This window comes from Convolutriloba macropyga, chromosome 12 (genome assembly GCF_964194025.1).
Source record: "Convolutriloba macropyga chromosome 12, txConMacr16.3, whole genome shotgun sequence".
Classification (NCBI taxonomy): domain Eukaryota; kingdom Metazoa; phylum Xenacoelomorpha; order Acoela; family Convolutidae; genus Convolutriloba; species Convolutriloba macropyga.
This window is the reverse complement of record NC_134479.1, coordinates 32,379,471-32,404,128: the sequence shown is the minus strand read 5'-3', so window position 1 is coordinate 32,404,128 and position 24,658 is coordinate 32,379,471. Positions and strand designations below refer to the sequence as shown.

General features: G+C 34.7%; 1 protein-coding gene across 1 annotated transcript; it reads right to left on the bottom strand.

Annotated features, from left to right (window-relative positions):
- Positions 1 to 1,965: 1,965 nt before the first annotated feature.
- On the bottom strand, positions 1,966 to 20,144 carry LOC142350600 (uncharacterized). Its single transcript, XM_075402488.1, has 5 exons — positions 20,029 to 20,144; positions 14,113 to 14,257; positions 10,371 to 10,534; positions 2,700 to 2,833; positions 1,966 to 2,394 (listed from the first exon to the last, which is right to left on the bottom strand). Exons 1-5 carry the CDS (start codon positions 20,075 to 20,077, stop codon positions 2,020 to 2,022), a joined length of 867 nt encoding a protein of 288 aa, XP_075258603.1. The 5' UTR covers positions 20,078 to 20,144; the 3' UTR covers positions 1,966 to 2,019.
- Between the last annotated feature and the right edge of the window lie 4,514 nt (positions 20,145 to 24,658).

Genomic DNA, 24,658 nt, shown 5'->3' with positions numbered 1-24,658 from the left:
TTATTTTGTGAAGTAGAAAGTTTCCTGGCTCCCTTTTACAAATATGCTGTTTCCAAAAAAGACTTCCACGTTTTTAAGGGCCTAGTTGAGCTATTAGCTGAACTGATTATCTTTGGGAAAAATGTATGATATCAAATAACATTGTGAGAAAAAAAAACGAAAAGGGTTACTTTTTTTACTGCTCGGCTCTTCTCAACTGATGTTTTTAATGAGGAACATAATTCTCCAAAACTTTTTCAGTTAAACATTGAAAAAAGAAAGAAAAATCGTTGTTTGGTTTGCTTTCATTTGTGCAAAAATCAAAACCAAGTTAATGAAGGACAGTTGAAATCTTTAAAAAGTTGCATCTGACTTCTAGCCAAAATGACAAAAGTTGACATTCTGATTGACTCTTATTTTTGATTTCAATTGATTGGTTAACTTAAGATTTTCAACTACTGGTGCTGCTATAAATTTCAAGTTTCTGGAAAAACCTGCATAATGTTGTAAGAGAATCGATTGCTCAGTTTGTTCTTTTATTTGACATAATTATATCAACACGAGAGTTCCGAATTATTCTTTTTTAAAGAATGCATAAGTCGCACCCAAGTTTGTTGCGGAACAAAGGCTTCAGTGGGAGCTACAAAGCATTGATAGTCAAAAGAGCTTATTGTCCATGAACAAGGGGAAGCTTTTGAAAAACTTAAAACGTATGGCGGGACATTCTGTGCTACTCGCAGTTTCGCGCGAGCCGTCTTGATTTAGGAAGAACCATACCTACGAAAGAAATTTGAAATTTTATCATTATTCTAGTAGCATATAACTCGAATCATTAAAAAACACAACTTTTCTAGGGTTAAACCATGTAAGTTTGGATTTTGGCTTCTCTTCTCATTTCCTGGACAAGAGGTGGTATTTGTTATCAAAATTTGAGCTAATTCGGTCAGTTGATTTAAAATTGTTATCCTTCAAAATATTTGTAGCAGATGCGGAAAAGAGGATAAAATGTCAATAAAATAGAAATTACGCAATTTTTATAACAATTTTACACAACAATGTTTTAGCAGCAAAGTTTTTTAAAGTGGTGCTTTAATTATGAAATTCAATGAGAGCCGAGACAAAAATCTGCCCTATTAAAAAACCTTTCCTCTGAGATAAAATTGAGGGCAATATTTTTTTTTGAATTCGGCAACAATTAGTTTCACTCCTATTTCTAACCCTCAAAAAGTAATTGATCTTATGACTGTCATACTCATAATGTAGCCAAAATTATCAATTTTTATTTCATCTAACCATCAAAAGCAAAAAATTGTTTAAAATGGCGGCCAACAGTTATCCATGGCCATGACTCTCACGCGCTGAGATATATGATCCGAAAACAAGGGTCCGGTATTGCGGTCAACTCGCGAAGCGCAAGGAACGCCCTCATCAGCTTGTCAACTAAGATTGAATTTCTGCCAGATACTGAGATTTGCAGGCATTTTTTTTCTTGTCGTCCAATGTACTCAATATTGGGTGTCGAGAGTTTTGGTTAACGAGATCCACTTAGTGCCGAATATTATGCGCTATTGCAAATTTTCAGGAGCCCGGTTGAGATTATTTTGTAAAATATCATTATTGCCAAAATGATGCTTTTTTTTATTTTGGCACATTTTTGAGTGCCAGATTTTCATTGTTCAAAAAAGATGTTTTGACACAATATTTATATTGTAGCCCGATCACGTGCAATCGCCACAATAGTTTTCTACTAGAACCTTCAACTGTGGTGTTTTTGCAATATCTAGAGAAAATAAAATTATCCTGGTGGACCTTAAAAGATAATGAAAGAAAAACATCTCGCGAAACAATGCCTTTTGTGGCAAAACTCCTGTAGAATCATGAAAAATATTTTTTTTACTAGGGCCCAGCTTTCAATTAAATTATAAACATCCGACATTTTAACCATTAATCTCTTTTTGTCACTTGCTGCCGCATGATAAATGTGAATTCAAACAAAAAATTTTGAATTTATGAAATTTTAGTTATCTCCAATAATAATTTTTAATTTCTTATACTGAGTTTTTCTAACCCCAGTGAATCCGACTGATTATTCTTCCTTCTACTTTTTTTGCTCCCTTTCTTTCCCTTGCCTTTTCTGCCAGGTTTGGACGAGTCTCCTACATTTCCACAAATCCAGGGATGCTCTAAGCACATTATATTATGCTTAAACCAATGAAAGGTCAAGTTCCGACCGGGATTGTAAAAATCGAATTTCGGCGATTCACGGAGACCGGGGATTCCAAACTCATCGAACTCGCTTCCCAGTATGACAAAAGGTGCTCCTGGATCAATTGAATTGAAGTTTCGAGTCAAATTTCCAGGTCCAAAGCCAACTTCGACTATTAGGTTACAACAGACAATTGGAATGTAGACTGCCTAAAAAACAAGACAAAGTTATTTATTTTTTCACCTGAGATATATGCAATCGAATTCCAGGCCTGAAAGAGAACTCTTTGAACTCCTTGCAGTATTATTTGTAGATGACTGCTGCTTGCGTGTAATTTTTGTTGAGTACAGAAAACATATTTATTGTTTCGGTAACAATTTATCTTTGCCTCGCAATAAAGAATATTTTTGAAGTTTAATAAAAACTATATAAAACTGACAAATTTTTCTCTTCGATTTCACAAGTTTAAAATAACTAACCAGAGACCTGAATTTTTGCATGATTTTAAACTAACAATGAGATAATTGAGTGGTTTGTTATCCTCATCCCAGTATTCCATCAACTTATCCATGTACTGTTGAGGATCCCACTTTTTCCTTAAATGCCCGTACATGAGATACTTTGTCGTCTGTCCACTGCAGCAGAAATCTAGGCACTTTTACTGTCAATCATGGAATTGAATGTTTAGTTCAATTTGGTTCATATTTATTGAAAAAAAAATCGAATCACCTGATTGCTCCGGAGAGGTCGCACTTACCTATTTTTTACGCTTGGAGCCAAATATATCGAACAAACCGATAATGCTGACAGTTTTTTACGTGGCAAAACAAACTTGCCGAGCAGCTCTTCCCGGGTCGAGGTTTGGCGGTGAGTTTTCGTAAGAAATGCGGTGAAATGCGTTGATAAAAAATTTTCACCGCGTATTTCTTACATCTTTTTGCAGTGAATGCGGTGAATCGCGGTGAATTATTTATTTTCACCGCCTTCTCAGTATTCTTACAAAAAAGAATCGTCCCAACACGGGTTCGAACCTCTGCCGCCCTGCATGACGTTAACTGCTTAGTTCACTGCGCCAACTGTCACTTACATCTTCGCATTTTTGTAAGAAATGCGGTGAAATGTGATGATTTCTTTTCACCACATTCATCGCTTTCAGCGCATTTCTTACATTATTTTGCCACAAAAGTCAAAGTCGATGCGGTGAATTTTTCTAAGAAATGCGGTGAATTTTTGTAAAAAATGCGGTGAAATGCGGTGAAATATTTATTTTCACCGCATTCACCGCAATCACCGTATTTCTTACAAAAATTCACCGCATTCACCGCATTTCTTACAAAAATTTACCCAAAAACCTCAACCTCGTTTGCTTCGTTTTGTAGATGTGTTCTGGACTAAGGTGCTACAATTTTTATTGTGATTATTTTAAATCAACATGAGGTAAAAACATGGACAGAAAAGATTGGCCATGAGTGGTATCTTTGGGCGGTATTGGAATGATTTTCATTCTCTATCAGGTGAACTTCGTGGAAGTGCTTTCGTTTTCTTGTGCTTCTTTTTTCATTTTGATGAGTTCTATAGGCAAGCCATTGCGAATTTCATTTTGGTTACGAATCGAAGCACACCCACAAAAAAACTCTGCTAAAATCTAACCCAAAGCTCTTCAAGTTATAGCCAAGACTTGGACAAGACTTGTCAAGTCCAGGCCAAGCCTTGCTCAAGACTTGTCAAGTCATGCCCAAGTCTTGGCTAAGACTTAAGAAGATTTGGGTTAAACTCTTAGCAGAGATTTTATCGTTGATTTGTTTTGTTTCGTAACGGAAGATAAATGCCGCCATTTATAGTGGCTTGCCTTATAGAACTCTTCAAAGTGAAAGAAGAAGACCGAGAAAAAGCGGGTTTGCCAAGATTGGACTCAAGACTTGCCAAGACTTGAGACATGATTTAAGACGCACCGTGTCTGAAAAGTGACATGATCAGACACTGATACAGTCTTGATCAAAGAATCGCAATTTCGCTTCGTTCAATCCCGGCGTGCAAATAAGCATCAGAAGTTAATTTTAGGGAGACTTTCCTAATATCTCTTTTTAACCTAATATTATTCTTTCAAAATAAATGAAGATTTAAAAATTTTGGAAAATTTTTTCAAAAATGTGACTATGCACCTTGATCATGCTGATAATATATTTTACCTTATTCTTAAGTACTCGATAATTTTTTTCTCGTGCAGGTTCTATTTTCTCTGCGTTTCTTATTTAAATTTTTAAGGTGTCATTCAGAATCTAAATATGACCTATTTCGCTCATAACGTTAATCCCCCTAAGGCGGCAATAGTTTTGAAAAAAAAGTGGCGTCAACGCAAAATCATTATAGCAGATAACACAATCTTTCAATTCCAAAACATGCAGAGAATCCAAATGAATAAATACATCAATTTCAGAGTATAGAAAGAATTTGGTAAAATTCATCTTAAGAAAGTCATCAGACAGCACCATTGCATATCTCCATGCAAAAGATAAGGCAAGAAAATCAGCTTAAATCAACGCAGCAATTTTTTAGATGATCGTTCATCTACTGAACTTTACAGGATATTGGAAATTAGAACAGCACCAGGTGGGAAATCTGTTAACATCAGACACTTTATCAATTTTCTCAAAAGAGCAAAAAGTGTCATTATACTAAAATTGATTGCTCACATTTATCACATTTTTGGCTGCAATTTCTATACTTCTCTAAAACTGACACCATTTCATTAAAAAATTAGCTGGAAAAATAAACTGAGTAGAATGATTGTTAAAATAGAGAACAACCCGGAATGATGTGTGCGACCCAAGCCAGCTCTGATCAGACCATCCAGAACAAAATCGGCTCTGATCATACAGACTTGAGTCGCGCACTGGGGTGCCAGTTCGACTTGAATTGCGCACTAGGGGTGACAGACCCACTTGAGGTGCGAACCGGGGTGTCAGATCGACCTGAGCCGCGCACGGGGGTGCCCGACCCAATTCGGTCGCGCACCCAGACTGACACTTTTAACTGTTGAAATGGTGTAATTTATTGTTTTCAGAAAAATAGACGTAATTTTATGTATATGGGTTCATCAGTATTTCGGGTTCTTCAGTAAAATATAATCTTTCCAAATAAAGAAAATTTTCAGCTCAACAACAATTACCAGAATTTAGTCTTTAGCGTGATCTTTGATGTTCGTCAAGTGAAATTGGGAGGTATTCTTCATAAGGAGTCTCTTCGGGGATTAATTTAATCTTCCTTTTTCGGGGGACTGGCCATTTTTTCGGTTGGACCTCTTGGTTCAGATCAGACCGTACAACTGGAAAGAGCTCTACCCAGACCATCCAGATCATACCACAAAACTATCCAAACCCTAGAACACGCTATGATGAGACTATCGAGACTCTGGGCAGGGCTTTGATCAGACTATCCAGACCGTAGGTAGCGCTGCCAGACTTTGGAGTGGTCGCGGTTTATCCCCCGTGCGCGACCCAAGTCGGTCTGATCAGGGTCGGCTTGGGTCGCGCACCTCAAACTGGGAAACATCAAACACATAGCAATTAATAGAATCACTTGATAAACTTCAAAATGCATCAATTCAGATCGTTTCTGACTAAAACTGCAAGATAGAAGTCCAAGTATGTCCGAACTCAACTCAAGTTACTCTAAAATTTATTCAATGAGGCTCGGTAATGTGCGTTCGCACATACTGTTCCGACCCCGCTCATCCAGGCGTTGATTTAATTGTCTACCAAATGAAGAAGAGATAAAAAACGTTACCAACATTTTCGTGTAGTTGAAAAAAACACAGAAATAGAAAAAATGCTTTTTTAGAGGGCCGGTGAGACTTGCCATTTATGAAAGCAAATTTTAACTATGACCAAAACTCTCTAGGTCTATATTTAGAAAAACAGTTAATAAAATATGGAACCAGATAAAACCTGAACGAAACAAATTAATCTTTACATCATAAGGTAAGATATGAGACCTGTCAATAATGAGACCCGGTAAAAAGTTGGCAAAGAAGAGCAGAAAGCGCGAATTTCAAAAATACATTTTTTTAAACAATCAGTATCAAATAAGCCATTAGGTATCATCTTAACTCTTTAACAAATTAGTTTATACCCCATAGGAAGCAAGTCTTTCCTGTCATTATTCATAATTTGTCAGACGACAACAAAGAGAGATCGAAAAAAAAATCAAAGAAATTAAACAAGAAAGCGATGTCGCAACCGTTTAAAAACATAAGCTATTCAGAAAAAACCTTTAAAATCTGCAATTGCACATTTTTCCAACGTCAATTGGGCTACTCCACAGTCTGGCAAGAAATTGAAAAAGCACAAAAACTATCAAATATCCAACAATCACACTTCTCTTCTGGCAATGCTTAGCAGAAAAGCCACCCGGAGAAACCATTTGTTGAAAACAAAATTATTATAAAGATTGGATCTTGTTTCACTAGTGGATGCAAACTGTCGTCACAAAGACCAAGCTACAAAATTAACAGAAAAAATATAAAATTGACAAAGCTCAACAATCCACTATTTTTCACAATATTTTCAATTATTTCACACATATATTATCAAAAATGAAACAAACCGTAAGCTCTAAACTTAAAACACTAAAGGTTAGCATGCAACTGCTCAGAAACCTTTTTTTAAAACATCAAATACGGAATACGGACAGAACTCAAACTTTCACAAGTAATGAATCAATAAAACTATAGGACATTGAAAGCCAATAAAAAACTCAAATTGAAAAAAAAATAAAATTTCCGCATGTATCTTTTTTTTAATGTCCTCCTTAAAACGGGTTTATAAAAAAACAAGAAAAAGAACCGTAAAAATTGACCAGTATCGAACACTCAAGAATTTCTTATGAAAATACATTTCTTAGCGGTAAAGATGCCAGTCAAAACGTAACCAACAGATCAAAAAATAATTGAACTAACAGAAAGTTTACGAGATCTATCAAAATGGAGACTAAATTACTTGTTGACGACCATGAAAACAAAAGTTCGGAAGTACAAAAAGAATTCTTTAGAAAAGAAAATTAATTGAAAGTCACTTAAACTGATAGCTGTAATTTGATATCAGTAAACAGATTTATTCAAGAACAAACCAACAACAACAAAAAAGGACACCAGAACAACTAGGGCCAAAAAGAAAAAAATCTATGAAATTCTGCGAGATAACGGTTTCGAAGGCGTTAAAACTGTAAGGCATTCAACAAAATTTTTGAAATTTTCTTCTGTCTCTTCTTTTGCGACTTTGTTCAATGTCATTTTGATACAACCTTGAGGTGATTATTTGAAAAGGCACCACTTAAAACTCCAAATATGGGCCAAAATGCAAAAACTTTATGAAAATTTGTAGTAAGAAAACCAAGAAACTTTGATTATAAAGAAAAACTTTTATATAGAGTAATTTTCCCATTTCTTTAAATATATATTTTATTTCTTGTATGTTTTGAGACTAAGCTGCATGTGGACAGAAATAAGATTTAAAAAAAGGCAAACTTCGAAACTTCACTGAGAATTTCTTCAAAATAAATATGTTCAAGTTCCTAAGAGGTATTAGATAACATTTGAAAGTATTGCATAGGTCCGCCTGTAGCTTTAAAAGAAACCAATTCAATCTATGAAACGGAGTATTGAGGCTGCAAAAATAATGACAAAAGAAGTCAAAACAGAAGAAATGAACTAAACTTCACAAAATCATATCGTAAAAGCCATAAGAAATACAAGCTTATCTTTTTAGAAATAATATATATTCTTCTGGCCTCATTTAGTTGGAAAGAAGATCCGTCTTTAATTGGGCCTTGAGTTGATATTATTCTCGTGAGTAATCAACATCAAAAGAATAAAAAGGAGGAAATATTTTGAAAGAGCCCGCGCCCCTGTATAATCCAAGCATTTTTGGATTTAAGAATCAAAGAGGTGCCCCAAGCTAGCCCTCATTTCGCTGTGCTTCAGACATATTAAAAAAACGGTATAAACTCTTATTTTTGATTAAACTGTCTGAAATTCAAAACATTTAGCAAAAAAATTAACCCAAAGACTCTTACAAAAACAATCAACAAGCCTCCTCTGAAAAGTAAAACCAAAAACATATAGCAAAATTGAAATAAATTATGTTAAAATTTGAGAAAACATGAATACGAACAACGTAATTCCGACTACTATTCACAAAATTTATGCCCCGATAACTCCCTGTGAAATCGAAAATAAAAAAATCTTTTTAATTTCATACTCTAACCTGGTCTGGCTTTGTAATGATATCATTCTCAACTTTCTACTGTGAATATATGGATCGGCCAAATTGACTGAGCCAAAAAATCCATATTTGAACTTTCCTAATTATACCTATCCCACTGGTTTTTCAAAGTCGACCTGATTTGTTGGATCAAACGACGCGCTAACTCTATAATTGTACAACCACATTTATATAGTTTCAATCCTTTCTACATATTTCACTTTAAACATTCGATCAACAAAAGCGCAAGTGATGACACAAAGTGTTGCAAACCATTCTGATTTCACAAAGGATAAATCACGACTTCCTTTATTGTGCAGAAACCACTTTTTAGCTGAGTTTTCTAGGTTTTTCTCAAACCATTGGTTGACAATCAACTCAGTTCCACTCAATATCATATTGGCTGATTTTTTTCAACGTGATCTGCCGTAAAAGTTTTGAAAAATCTTAAAAACGTTCAAAAAAAAACTTAAAACTTATTTTTTTTGCAAGAACCTGTGCGAATAGAACTAGTGAGCGAAAAAAATAAAATTGCTAAGAATTTTTTCACCCGGGTCGAGGTGTCACCGCCATTCATTGCAAAATTATGTAAGATAAGCGGTGAATGCGTTGAAACTACATAAATCAAGCGATGAATGCGGAGAAAAAAACTTTATCGCCTGGTAGCGATGAAATTACATAATTTCACCGCTGAATTTAGCGGTGAAATTTAAAAAATTCACCGCTTTGAAAAAAAAGTGTCCAAAATATGTGAGATAAGCGTTGACTGCGTTGAAATTACATAAATTCACCGTTTAACTTAGTGGTGAACTTACATAAATTCACCGCTTAGAAAAAAGTGTTAAAATTATGTGAGATCAGCAGTGAATGCGGTGAAACTAATGGGGAGTTAGGGAGGAAATGTTAGATTTAACCCCCCTTAATTTACCCCTTAATCTTGCATCTTTTTGATACCGTTTTCTAAGCGTTGAATTTGTGTAATTTCACTTCTAGAGTATCGGTGAACTTACAGAAAACCATCACATTTCACCGCTAAAATATGTAATTTGAACGCTAAAAATCGCAAATCTTAGAAAAATTTACAGAAAGAAAGTTGAGTGAATTTGATTTATATTGGAAAGAAAATACTATAATTAAGTGATAGGTGGCGCAGTGGAAGAAGAGGGGTATGAAACTCAGGAGGTGAGAAGTTCAAACCTGTGTTAGGGCGGTGTTAGGGAGCTTACTATAGCCGTGAAATTACATAGTTTCGCCGCATTTCAAAATTATTTATGAAATTTGCGGTGAAAAAAAAACAACTTTCCAACGCTTATCTTACATATTTTTCCAATATTTTCTCGACCCGGGAATATCTGCATTTATAGTGTTTATTATATTGCTTCTAAAAGACATCTTTTGTCTGAATTTTTTTTCGAGATTGCAATTTTAGTAACTTCTGCAGACAGTATATTTAATTATTAATTTTGTATGAAATTGGAAGTGAAAGTTTTGGAATCGTTTAATTAACATTAATTGAGTTCAACATGTTAACAATAGATTTCCGAAAGACGCAATTTTTTAGTATACTTTTATTAATTTTTGGAAGCGCTTATCTCTTCAATATGGATCTAAGGTGCAACCAATAGTGTATTAATTCCGAGAACTCGCAATATGCTTCAAAATAAATAACTCTTCTCAGTCAAGATCCTATCATTTCTTAAAATCTAAAAACAAATGCACGATAAATGACAGCTATGAGTAGACTGGACACCATCATTATATGAGTAACTGTATAACTGGGTAGCAATTGTTAGTATATAGTTGTCAATCACCAAAAACAATGTTGCAGTAAAAACCGCATTTTGCAAAAAGAGCATCATTTACGGGTTGTCTCACACTTCACCTTTGGCATGATTAGCATAAAACTACATCAAAGAAAAGCTAACTTGGATCCTCGGGGTCAATCATGTTGATAATCTGCCATTTGTCCCTGATGAGGACATTGAACCAGGCACTTGTTGCAGTTGGATCCAGCCCACCATGATGTCTGTCAATTGTCTCATCGTACTCAATCGAAGGAGTTCGGTATGATTCCAAACAGTAGTACAAGCTGAAGAAAACTAGCTCAATCAGTTTAATTCTAGTGCTCCCAGTAATCAACTACTAGTAATTAACACAGTCAAGTTTCACCATTTTTTCAGGATAATATTGTTTTACGTTTTGAAAAAAAAGAGAAGTCAGAACTATGCTGTTGAAAGCAAATTCTATATTCTCATTATTGGAAATCAATGCCCAAGAAATATTGGAAAATTCTTGCCCTTTGGTGCACCAGTTGAACTAAATTCATTTTTTTCTACTGAGATCCCCCGGCCAAACGAGGACGGCAATTCTATAGTTTTTTGTTTTCTTTTTCAAGAATTGGCTTGCAAATGCTTTAAAAAAAGACTTGCAGGCAAATTGACGGAAGAGTCAAAGGCGAAAAAAATCGGCGATTGACACAACTGACGTTTATCCACTTCCTTAAACACTGACCGAAAAAATGTTTCTTCATAGTTGAACAAAATAAAAAAAAATTGTTTTATTAACTAAAAAACAGCACCATGTATACAATAATACTCGTTCCACTTTGTTTTGCTACGCTTGAAGAGTACAAATGAGTAGTTTTGAACATTCTTCTTTCGTTTGTTTATATTTTTCCGAAGTTACTCACAGCATTACTGATTTTGTAAGTGTTGAGTTAAATTGGCGTATATTCTGTGAGGATAATACTTGAAACCAAATCTGTAAAACAATATCCGATATAACGTGGTGCCCCTTGTGTTCATGAAAAATCCTGGATATGCCATTGCGATACTTTTTTATATATGTAGTTAATCGCCTTTTATTCCTCTGAAACAGATCGAAAAACTCACGCTAAATGGCGAAGCAATGAATTAGTAGCCTGGGTGTTCATTAAATTGAAATTATGCACAATCCGTGCCGAAACAAGTTGTGTTTAGGTTTCGCCAAATTTTGAGCCCCAAATTATTTGAGGTGACAGATGTAAAAGTTTCAGATGATTTAAGTCATGAAATTGGGCAAATAACTTCACCAGATTTTGCCACGCTCAATGCACTTCTATGAACATAAACTAATCACATTTACAACCGTTCTTCAGATCTGTAAAAAAGTTTTCACTACATTTAATCCCCTGACTTATTGTAATTATTGAAAGTTGTTCAGATAGTGCAAGGTTCCAGACAAAAATCAAGTATGTCTAGACTGACTGTGTCTATGTTCACGCCGTTCCTTTGAAGTGCTTATACATGGAGACCTTCTTCAGACCTTCGTATGCTCATTTCCCAACTCTCCGGCGCTTTACATTTTTTTTAAAAATTTGTATGCTTTTGCTTTGTTGACGACTTTTTCGATTAGCGGAAGATTTTTCGAAATGCAAAAAGGCTCTGAAATAGAAATTTATTGCGCATTCTTAAAAATTTTTGTGTAACTGTTTTCTTCGTTCGACCTACGTTTTTTGATTTTATATAAAACGTGTTGTGGGAAAATTTTGATTTAATTTGTTGATAAATAGAGAAGCGCTCTAATATAAAGCAAAATCTATAGAAAAAACCAACATTGTCGAGGAGACGCTGATTTGATGGAACATAATTTTTTGAAAGCGGATCCCTTCAAAGTAGATTGTTTTTCGTGTGCTTCAACAAATTGTTTTCTTGTGTATGTGTGTGAGTTTGTATGTGTGTGTGTTTGTGCATGTGTGTGTATGAGTGAGTGAGTGTAATTGCCTTTGTGTCTGTGTCTGTATTTAAGTGTGTGTGTATGTGTGTTCGTAATTGTGTGTATGTCTGTGTGTGTGTGTGTGTGTGTCTGTGTGTGTATGTATGTGTGTGTGCCATTTTATGTGTATGTGTGATGATGTCTCTGTTTTTTAGTATTGTATTGATATAGCCAAAGGAAAGAAGAAAACTTGGACTTCAACATCTAAGCGATAGGAAACAAAAATCAGGAAACAATAAACAAGAAAAAATGAGGTAAAAAAATCAACAGATAAATAAAAAAAATTGAGAAAAAATTTCGAGAAAAAACGAAGTTCGAAGTTGGAAAGACCCTTTTCTTGACGCCATTGGATAATATTCTGATGTTTTTTTCTATAATTTTTATTGGTGCCCAGAATTTGTGCACATTCAACAGTTGCGACCTTTAAAGAGTTTTCAGTCTGAGACTAGGGCGTTAGGATGTAGGACCGTTTTTTGCGCAAAAATTAGGGATCTTTCTTGGTGGTTTTTCTTTTATAAAATTTTGCAAGGAAAAGTTTATCTTTAGAGATTATTACTAGACGAACGTAGATCTTGCAAGGATCTTGTACGGTTACTGGTAAGATCTTGCAAGATTTTACAAGATTCTTACAAGATCTTACAAGACAACCGTTCTGATTCGACTAGTGTTAGTACCATAACAAGTAGTTCTATGTCTCCGTATTTTGACACGGGTCTAATTTTTGCCAAACCAGGCCTGTTTTTATCGCATTAAAAAACTTGTCTACCGTTTTTTTTTCAAAATATGGCTTTTACCTACCCGGGTCGAGAAAAAAATGCAAAAAAATGTAAGATAAGCGGTGAAAATTTAGTTTTTTCACCGCAAATTTTGTACATAATTTTGCGGTGAAATGCGGTGAATGCGGTGAAATTATGCAAGTTCACTGCTAGACTAAGCGGTGATCTTACAAAAATTCACCACAATTCACCGCTAAAATATGTAAATTCACCGCCTTTACAAGGGTACGAACCTCTCACCTCCTGCATGTCATCCACTTCTTCTTCCACTGCGCCATCTCTCACTAAAGTCTATCATTTTTTGTTTGAATATAAATCGAATTCACTCTACTTTCTGCAAAACACGCGCGGTGAATTTTTGTAAGATTTGCAATTTTTAGCGGTGAAATTACATATTTTAGCGGTGAAATGTGGTGAACTTTTGTAAGTTCACCGCTTACTCTAGTGGTGAAATTACATAAATTCACCGCTTAGAAAAAGTGTCAAAAAGATGTAAGATTAAGGGGTAGTTTTAGTGGGAAGGCAAATCTAACAATTCCTCTCACACTCACCATTAATTTCACCGCATTCTTTGTTGATCTCAAACATCTTTAACAATTTTTTCTAAGCGGTGAATTTATGTAAATTCACCGCATTCACCGCTTATCTTACAAAATTTGGGCACTTTTTTCGAAACAGTGAATTTATTTAATTTCACCGCTAAATTCAGCGGTTAAATTAAGTAATTTCAGCGCTACCAGGCGATAAAGTTTTTTTTCACCGCATTCACCGCCTGATTTATGTAATTTCACCGCATTCACCGCTTATCTTAAAAAAATTTCCGCATTAACCGCTTATCTTACATAATTTTGCATTGAATGGCGGTGACACCTCGACCCGGGTACTGACACTATAGGGATCATGGAATATTTTTCTGCCGTTGCCTGAAACTGGCACAAAAAGCAAATTTGAAGTTACAAATATCTTTGGTCGAAATACTACTCTTCTGTATCTGACTTTCCGAAAACCAATAAAAATTTTTTAAAAAAAAGATATAAAAAGATATAAAGATATATATTTTAAGCCCGTTCTAGCGAACAAAAAAACTGTCATTGGTAACTAAGTTTGTTCCAACCTGGTTTTGGTTGAATGCATTTACCTGAACTTGCGACATGTTTGCCCTATTCGTTCAACTCCATTTGACACCCAGAATACGAGAGATTCTAGATAGGGTAGATCAGCACCATTATTGTAACTGTCGTCGCCATAATACTCTGTTTCTGTACTGGACGAACACCGAATCACTAAATGGGGTCAGAAGTTGACATTTGATGAACAAAATTTCAGGGTTAGAATTATAATTGTTAATGTTATGGCACTGATTATAAATGTTAATTAACATTTTAGTTTGCGCTGAATTTACCAATCCTCCCCGGTTGAGGTGTCACCACCATTCAACGCAAAATTATGTAAGATAAAGCGGTGAGTGCGGAAAATTTTGTAAGATAAGCGGTGAATGCGGTGAAATTACATAAATCAGGCGGTGAGTGCGGTGAAAAAAACTTTATCACCTGGTAGCGGTAAAATTACATAATTTCACCGCTGAACTTAGCGCTGAAATTACATAAATTCACTGCTTTGGAAAAAGTGTCCAAATTATGTAAGATAAGCGGTGAATGCGATGAAATAACATAAATTCACCACCTAACTTAGTGGTGAACTTACATATATTCACAGCTTAGAAAAAAGTGTTAAAATTGTGTGAGAATAGCAGTGAATGCGGTGAAATTACATAAATTCACCGTTCAACTTAGTGGTGAACTTACACGAACTCACCGCCTAGAAAAAAGTGTTAACATTGTGTGAGAGCAGCAGTGAATGCGATGAAATTGCACAAATTCACCGCTTAACATAGTAGCAAAATGACATGAATTCACCGCCTAGAAAACGCATCGAATTGTCTTTTGTTCAACAAAGTTAAGATACATTTATTAAAAGACGCACGGTAAATTTACCCACAAAGGATCATACATCTTTTTAAAACTTTTTCAAGCGGTGACTTTATGTAATTTCCCCACTAGAGTAAGCGGTAAACTTCGAAAAAAAATCACTAAATTTCACCGCATTTCGCCGCTAAAATTTGTAATTTCACCGCTAATCTTGCAAAAGTTCAACGCGAATTTTTACAAAAAGTAGAAAGAATTTGATTTAAATTCAAAACAAATATGAACGATTTTAGGGAGAATTTGTACAGTGGAAGAAGAAGTGGACGACATTCAGGAGGTAAAAGGTTCGAATCCCTGCAATGACGATAACTTTTAGTAGTATGTCAAAAGTGGTGAATTTTTGTAATTTCACCGCTTACTCTAGCGGTGAACTTACATAATTTAACCGCATTTCATCGCAAAATTATGGAAGAAATTTTTCGGTAAAAAAACCAACTTTTCACCGCTTATCTTACATATTTTTCCGACTTTTTCTCGACCCAGGCTGTGAAACTTTGAGCATCAGAATGAATTTAATCATCTATGTGATTGAATTTGACAACTTTCTTTGGTCGTGTGATGCGAATAAAGATGTTTTGAGCACATGCACGCACGCTAATGACGAGCTTATAAAGCTGCACTCTTTCGTTACTTTTCCTGACAAAAAAGGAAAATTGTAATTTCAGCATGCTTGCTGTTTTGTTTGCGAAAACAATTAGTTCTCATCTACTGTTTAATTCTATTATTTGCACTTTGTTAAAATTGTTTTTTTTTCTGTTCGCTGGTGATATGGCTCAAACTATTGCGTCAATATGTTTTAAATCATCTATTATCTCTCAAACTGATTTACTAAATTTTTCAAAGAATTGTCCAAAACGACTGTTTTTTGAAAGATCTCGTAAAAATATTTCTGGATTCTGGCATTGCTAAGTGAAACCTATGCTGCAACAATTTTACTAGTTTGGTGCAAACTTTGGGAAGATAACTGTCGTATTTTATCTAGGTAGGAAAAATTCACACTAGGAAGATAGGAAAAAACATTTTGAGGGAATGACAAATTTTGCAATAAATATGGCTAGAATAGTATAGCACAGTTAAGATCCTCCTCGAAATTATCCTCGATTACAAAAAAAATCGATATTGCCATAATGATTTATGAGGCAATGCTTTGCTTTGAGGTCATTGATTATGCCGGGACAATAAATCAAAAAGCACAAAATTATGAAAGCCTTGCGATGAAACTCAATTCACTACTATTAAGGCAGACCCTAATTGCACCATTTTTCAGCTTTAAAGGGTATAGAGTCAGGATTAATCTTTTCTGCACTCCAAATAGACTTACCCAGTTTTTTTTTGACTAACGACTCGGTAAAACACTGAAGAGAAATTTTAATTATAACCATGGTAATATTATACAGCACTGGATTCAAAGGAATACTTCTAGTGCAACTATCTATAAGGCTCATTAGATTTGAGTGAGCATGCGCTATTAAATAGAGATTAAAGTTTTGTCAGTCTGTGATTGGTGGCGAATGTTGGAGAATACACATTCTGTATTATAGTCTACTGTATCCATCTGAGTTTAATTGTTTTGGCCGAAAGCAGACTTCAGCTGGAAATTTGTTGAAATTGTTAATCGCTGTCAAGTGAAGTAGGTGACTAGTGAGGTCAGTCAGTAACTGTGAACATCCTGCCGAATGTGGAGCGAGTTGAGGTGCCAGTGACAGGGTATTCTGACCAGTGAAGTCTGTTACGTTGGTAAGTTTCCAGTTGATTCTCACTGTCATGTTGTGAGAATTTGATCGCAATTGGGCTGACAGCTGTAGTCAGTGCGTCTCTATTGTTGGTACAAGGAGATTTCAATTCCTCTCGTTTTATTACGATTTTGTTCGATCTGATTCATAAATGTTACTTCAATTCCATTTGAGTAAGTTGCGACCAGAAAACAGAAAAAGAGAAAATGCTCCTAATTCTTCAATCAGAGCGAAGGAATATTTTATGGCAAGGACAATGAATGTTTGAAAAAAAAAGATGAATAGACACTGAGAAGCCGGTCATGTCCAGTTTTCCAGGGATGAGAATAATGTCTCAGAGTGTTGGCGACTGTGGCCCCCTAGAGTTACAAGAAGTCAAAGTCCTCATTACGGTTCTGTGGATCGAGAAGTAATTCGAAGGGTTCCTAGTCGCGGGCTGGACATATTTTCTGTGATAGCGATTAGAAAAAATCTTCTTTAGTGTCTGTCTGGTATGTGCCGTCAAGTGGTCTTGGAGATTGTGGCATAGGAACTGAGCCTCCTAACTAGGAGTACATAGTTTGTGCAATTCTACTCATTGTGACAAAAAGTGGTTAAACTGAAGCAAACTGTAAATAGTATCGTGCTGGCGCGTTAGTTGTTGCCTGATTATTTTGTGTATTAGTTGTCTCAGTAGATTTACTAATTGTTGTGCTGTCAATAGATTGTTAATTTGTCGATTAAAGTTTTGTTGGTTGAGTGTTGAGTTTATCCGAGTTTTGTTTTCGTGAGTTTGGTAGCGGTGTGCCAATGTCAGTTGAAATTGATAAAGTAGTATTTGCTTCTTGGTTTGAACTTTGTGATAGTTCTCTTGAGTTAATTTTTTGTAATTGATTCATATTATTTTTGTTGTTGTTATATTGTTATCATTATTTTTTTTTAATTTTATTAATAAAATTTTTATTATTAATATTATTACTATGATTAATAGTATTATTATTATTTTTACTTTTAATATTGTCTTTACTATTATTATTTTTTTAATTTTTTTTGTTTTTATTATTATTATTATTTTTATTATTAATGTTATTATTATTATTTTTATTATTATTATTATTATTTTTCTTATTGTTATTAGTTTTTTATTACTATTTGGCGACTCGCCGAGTGCTAATGTTTCGATAGTGTGTGATAAAAGCACTGTTCCATTTTCTAACAATCAAAATATGTTTCCGTTGTGTTGCCTGGATTTGTATCCATTGTTTGTGAATGTGCAATTTTTGTTTAGATCATCGTTTTTGTTCGTGATATGTTTAGACAATTATATGTTTTTGTGAAACACTCCCTTGTAAGGGGTGGTCATCTCCATTGTAGTTTTTCAATGAAATTGCAAATTTGTTAATTCGCAGTTTTTGTATAAGTTTCGTGGTACTTTTGTTATACAGATATAATTTTCTGGAAACCTCGTGAGACCTTAAATGTATTGAAATTATTTGGGTTTTTTTGTATTAATTGTGGTAAAGTTTTTGCCATTGATTTTGTGGCTTCAAAATGCGGCCCGCCTGATTTCGCCAACAACTGTATGTAAACCACGTGAATAGTAGGAGTACGTCCATTGTCTCAGGTTCTGATATTTCAGTCTCTGTGACTATACTTTTAAATAATTTGACTATTTGAATTTGTCTCTCTATTTCTTGCTTCTCTTTTTCAGCGCGTGCATGTTTATTATCTATGTTCAGTATGGCAGCTATTGGTTTAAGGAATTCAAATGATTTTTTTTATATTTCAATTTTGCTGAGCTGTATGGTTTTCACTCTGACTTTCTTGCAATACTTTCTGTTAGTGGTCAGAGTAAAGTATCTTAGATAACAGGAGCGTTTCAATTAGTTATCGGATAATGGAACACTAGGATTGTACATTTTGTTAGTTGATGGTCACAACTTTATAAAATATAAGTTGAAAATGCTGTTCCAGCAATTTGAGAGATTATATTTGCTATCGTTGAAAGTGTTATTGTTGTACGTTAAAGTCGTGAGCGTTAAGCTGTAAAGCAGTGTTTATCGTATGGGTGACTTCATCGGCGTGGCGTAAATTTACTAATTGAATTGGTTATATCCTGCTTTAAGCATTCAATTTCTTGCTATATCAAGAATACTTTTCTTGGATCATATATGATGAGAATAGTGTCTCTTCATAGTTGACAGTCATTTCGAGATTCCAATGGAGATAGCTAATGACACTTTTGTCGTTACTGTGAACCAATTTTTTTGGGTTGTGACTAAACCTAGTTATTTGAAAGTTGAAAAGAGATAGAAGATCTATGCTCTGAAAGAGAGTTAAAATGTTTTCTGGCGAGTTCTTTTCATGGTTCTAATTTTAAAACTCACTGGTCGCACCAGTTAAAGCAGACCCTAGTTTAGTTCTTTTTAAAGCTTTTTTTCGCATAGAGTTAGAGCCTTCTATCTCTGCGCGTGAAGTACAATTAATAAATTCGCTCTGACTAACCGACTCTGTAAAACACTGAGGATACTCTCTATTATAACGGCGATACTAGTATACAGCACTGGAGTCAATGGTGTAATTATCTATTAAACTGAATAGAGATCTGTTTGTGATTAGTGAAGAACGTTGGAGAAAAATTTTTTTTATTTTTGTCTGTACTATCCTACAGCTGAGCTCATATAACTTCAATTGTTCTATTTTCTAAGGAAACCAGGTAGTAACAAATATCTTAGAATAAATAATCGCGAATTTCTTGTTCTATTTAGACAAAAGCATGTTTGCGTTGCTAAAACGATTCTATGGCATATACAAGAAAAAGTTTAAAATTCTGAATCAATTATATGAAAATTTGATAACCAATATCGAGATCTTTCTCAGTTTATCATAGTGTAACTGCTCAATTTTTTATCTGATCCAAAATAGCTTCAAACAAAGTTTTTCCGAAGTTTAATTTGTACATTAAAATCAACATAATGCTCTGATTTCAACAAAGTTGATAGTTTTGAATATTGCACGATCATTGTCACTTCGTTAGTAATATATTCGAAATCCATCTCTTTTACAGATTTCAATTTTCTTTCGCAGAAAAATTAAGCACTCAAATTGCTAAAATTCACTTTTTAAGTTTTTGCTTTTTAAATACGACTCTTGTTCTGAGTTTTGCGCGTAGAATGGAATTAATTTGATGTAAGAGAAACTCTTTGATATAAGATTATTAAAATTGTTTCATGTTTTTTGCCAACCGCTTTTCAGAACGCTCGATTGCAAAACATAACGTTAAAGCGCTCAATTGGAATTTTAAAAACGTTTGATGGCAATACTAAAAATAATGTAAAAATGAAATCGAATAAATACCTGTGATGAGCATAAAAGAAATAAGTAACTTTCCCGAAAGCTGTTTCATTGTCGATTTTGAACACAGTAAACAAATTTAAACAGATCAACAATGAACTTGAGCGTTCAAATTTCTTGAGTCGGTAAATTTCCAGCGAGAGACGTAATTGAACTTAGAGCTAAACTTATAAAATCAAAGGGTATATAGCATATTAAACAGTGGTAAATTGTAACGCCTAAGCCTGACCAACTTATCAAAAATAACATAGACGTGGAACCTGGAAACAATGTTCTACAAACCTAACTAGAACAATAAAAAACATTTCAGTTTCAGGATGATCAGTTTACCCTGATCAAATTTTGATCATGTTGATAAGCAAAAATCCGTGTGAGTATGTTGATGGTCTTGCAGGTCACAATCTTGCGTTTCCTCATTACGTCTTGAGCAAGCAAATTTGATTGCTGAAGTCAGCATTGTCCACTCTCCCATGTTTTAAGATAGGGTTAAAAAGGTTTTCGTGAACAACAGTCACAGAAAATGAAAGTAGTGCAACTTTGCTCAAAATTGAAGGATTTCGTCACAGATGTCCGCAACTGCGGAGTTTGATGGCGCTCAAGAAATGTCAATGTGTTTTTGCTGCGATTGTCTGCAAAATTACGTCTCTAATAACCGCGCTGAGGTAACTACTTTCAGCGGTTTGAACGTCAATAACTTCCGCAGTTTTTGGTCTCCCTGTCATTATTGTCCGGATTGCAATTGTCCGCAACTCTAATGACCATTATATTCGCAGTTAAAGTCAAAAATATCCGTTACTTTATAATCGCCAACATCAATGTCACTAATATCCGTGTCTTTATTATTCGTAATTAACGTGACAATAATAGGCGGCTCGTATTTAGAAAATAGCTTAATGGTTTCAACTGCTTATATTTGCCTCGAATTTTGTTTCAGAAAGAACAAAACTATCGTTCCTAAAGATTCGGGATATATTCTTAACGCAAAATTTGATAGATGAAAGAACACTAACATTGCAATAACTACTATAAAGAAGGCATGAACATGAAGTGATGAACAATGGCTGATGAACTAGGTTGAAATTTTCGTGTAAATGCACCTAAGCAATATATTATTTTAAATCAATAACAACTGTAATATTATATATATATTTATCATCTGAGAAATCAGTCTAAATAAGAAAAGCACGTTAGTCATGATGTTCATGGATGGCGCATTATATACAGGTGATGGATTTTGATCAATTTAATTGATGATTGGATTAAAACTGAAGTTTAGTAAATGAGTGAAAACTGAAAGATACAAATTTAACAAGGAACGTAATCAAAAAAAGAAAGGAATCAATAACATATGAACAGAAGTATGAATAAGAAATTTAATGATTCCAGTCAGGTTTTATTTTTCGTCAAAATTTAACAATCTCTCCAAAATCTGTTTCCTGACCCACGAGTCAGCTGGTGAAAAGAAAATAGCACTGAGGGATTATATTATTTTAATCAAATGACCAATTTCATCTATAAAGTGAAACAGCACTGAGGTACTCTTATCACAATAATCACAAGACAAGCTTTACACGAAGAGAAAAACAACACTCCCGGGTTTTTATTAACACAATCAAAGGCTAATCTTATCTATAGGAAAAACAACAATGATGATCATTTGAAATAATCCAAAGGCTACTTTTTTACAAAGAAAAATGGAACTGAGTCATTGGTAATAGAATAATATGATGCCGATTTTGATAAAATATAGTTTTTGATGCTTTAAATAAACTGATTGCCAGAGAGTGCAATTCACTGTCGGATTATCTAAAACAAAATAAATATAGCTTTGTCATAATTGTAGTTTATTCGTTTTACACTTTGATATAAGTGTGAAAATTGTGGACAAAGCTGACGAGTTTCTGTCATTGACCCTGTAATTTATAAATTAATCAATGACCGCAAACCAAAATTAGAGTGCAGCATAAAATTTTGTTTAGAGCGCGGCATAGAATAATCTTGCTCAAAGCTACAGATCTTGATGAAAATTCTCCTGCTCACAAATTGCGGACATTTGTGACATAAAAACGTGAGTTTTTGAAATCAGTTACAGGAATTTTGTAACGCTCTACCACAGCTTTTTTGTCACTGTTGACAACCAATTTTATCCCACGCAAGACGAGGTGACAAAATGCTCTCACTAGTGTTCACAAAAGCGAAATCCACAGAATTTGAGCGATTGACGACGTAATGCTGGCAATTTGAACTAAGTTTTGGTATTAGTGAAATTTTGACCATGCTTATAAGCAAAAATCAGTGTGAAGATCTTCTTTCTTTCAACAAAAAGGAAAAAAAATCAAAAACTAGTTTGACTTGAAGATATTATTTACACCATATTACAAAGTATTATTTACAAACTATTATTTACCACCATATTGCAAAGTTTTATTTACAAACAAAATACACTGAAGGTTAATAAATTTTATCCCAGGAAATCTAGACCGAAGTTTCAAATTGCTCTTCATTTTAGATCCTTAAAGTCCTCTCCACATCTGAAAAGGAGTCAAATCTCCAATTGATTTAAATGAAGCGTCTTCTGAAAAACCATGAATAAAAAACAACATTTTTTATGTTTTTCTATACAATTGAGACAAGAAAGAGTTGTTCTTGTAGTCCCCAGTTACATTGTAAAAGTTCATTTTGCAAGATTTTGAACTTAATTAGGCGGGCTAGAACAGAAAGTAGTGCCCAGAACTAACTTATCAAACTGTTTTGTTTGGTGATTTATTTGTTTTTGTTTAGAACCCCATTTATTTGATCGTTCAGCTCCAACAAAATCAGTTAAGGCAACTATCAAAGTAAAAAACCAACTAAATAAGAAGCCAATGTAATAAATAGAAAAAGTAATTAAATGAAGTCCAACGAGAATAGTAAAACGCGAACAACAACAAAATCTAAAAACACCTAAAGAATACATAACTCTCGGACAATTATCTAAATGGTATAACTTCCTTGAACCCGCAGAAATTACCCGAGCATTCGCTTTTTCACCATCTAACCGCCTAGTGATTTTAACTTCACTTCATAAATATCAGAGCTTTCCACTCAATATTACAATAAAGCTCTGCCAAATACACTTATTTCAAATCGCAGCTGTCATTTAGTGCTTCGTTTTCTATCCTTCGCTCAAAAGTAAAACAGCGACGCTAAAAACTATTACAAGAGCCTCTCGCTCTTCATTATCAACCAACTCTGCCCAACAATTAGTTATTAATTCGCAAACGATTAGCACTTTGTGCGCTGTGCTGATAGTGTAAGATACTTTTATACTGAGCCGAGCAAAGAAAGAGTTAGCTCAATCAAATTAACCGTCCTCACGACACAAATATTTCAGCTCTCTCTAATCCTTTTTTGGAATATGCCAAGAATACTAATGCCGTAACAACGTGGAGTGTTGAATGCGAATACCTACTAGGTAATGGTCAAAGTGGCCAAAATGCTTTGGCAAAATAATAGTTAACCTAATAAAATGCTTTTCCGGGGTTTTGTTTAGATAGGACGGTTTTGGGGAGCGGGTGGTATCCGGCCTAATCAGGCTTTGGCTCAGGGCCTTCGTTCGTAAAACTATCCGCTATCAGTAAAACATGGTCTATTTTTCATTTAACCAAACAGTGCACAAAACAGCTATGAAAGCAATTGGGTTTACCTTCGGATGGCACGAGTCCGCTCTCTCCTGTTCTACAAAAGTTGGTATCGTGTTCTATCCTAATCAGATTTTAATTTCACGTGCTTTTTTACAATACTTATTTCCCTTATTAATTTCAGCTCTGATTCCCTAGATTTTATCCAGTTTCATGTTAAAACATTACGCACAGATCACCAAACTTATACCTTCGTTTGTTCGGCCTAATTGATGTTACGTTGAGGCGACCTAAATTCTTGGGGGATTATCAAAATCTGGGTAAAACCCTTCGAAAATCTGGACCGAGTCACTACTTTTTATTTTCTTCCCGACGGGGTAGGTTCTAATGAATCGACCAAAGATATCACCGAACATAGCTCGACGACTTCCGAATGATGCACCACGCTCTTTTGCTAATTTTTATGTGTGTGTCAGCTTCCCGTAAAATCGCGTCACTGGGAAATTCATGCGGTCACGCATGCTGCCCCATAGGCTCTGGTGATATATCTAGCTTTTTCCGTAGACGAAAATGGATGGGCCATGTTAATTTGGTCCGGAAAGTGGAGCCAAACTCACAAGAAATTAAATTACAATATACAAAACAAGCTAAGAAAAATGATGATAATGATGACGAGTAGGATTATGATGATTAGAAGTCTTAGTCTTAGTTTCTCTACGTCTCCCTCTCCCGCATTTCCTTCAATGTGTCATCTTTTAAACCAATCCCAACTGCTACTTTGGCTGCAAACACCCATTTACCACGGGACATTTGCTGCATGCTAACCAAAATCCGCATTTCAAATGCCAACGTCCGAACCTTCCTTTTCCACTCCTTCTCCACTAATTGCCTCTCCTTGTATTTTACAACAGTTTTCATCACTTTGACCCAATTCACTGGCATTTTTCGTTGAAAAATTCGCTTTATCCATAATACTATTTATTATTGCAACAGTATACGATTATGGTGGGTAT

Excerpts from the sequence above, each read along its gene's own strand:
- LOC142350600 (XM_075402488.1), bottom strand. The coding sequence starts at position 20,077 with ATGAAACAGCTTTCGGGAAAGTTACTTATTTCTTTTATGCTCATCACA. Across the intron at positions 2,834-10,370 it reads GATTGACCCCGAGGATCCAA|ATTTCTGCTGCAGTGGACAG; the intron begins GTTAGCTTTTCT and ends AAAAGTGCCTAG. Across the intron at positions 2,395-2,699 it reads AACCACTCAATTATCTCATT|GCAGTCTACATTCCAATTGT; the intron begins GTTAGTTTAAAA and ends CTTGTTTTTTAG.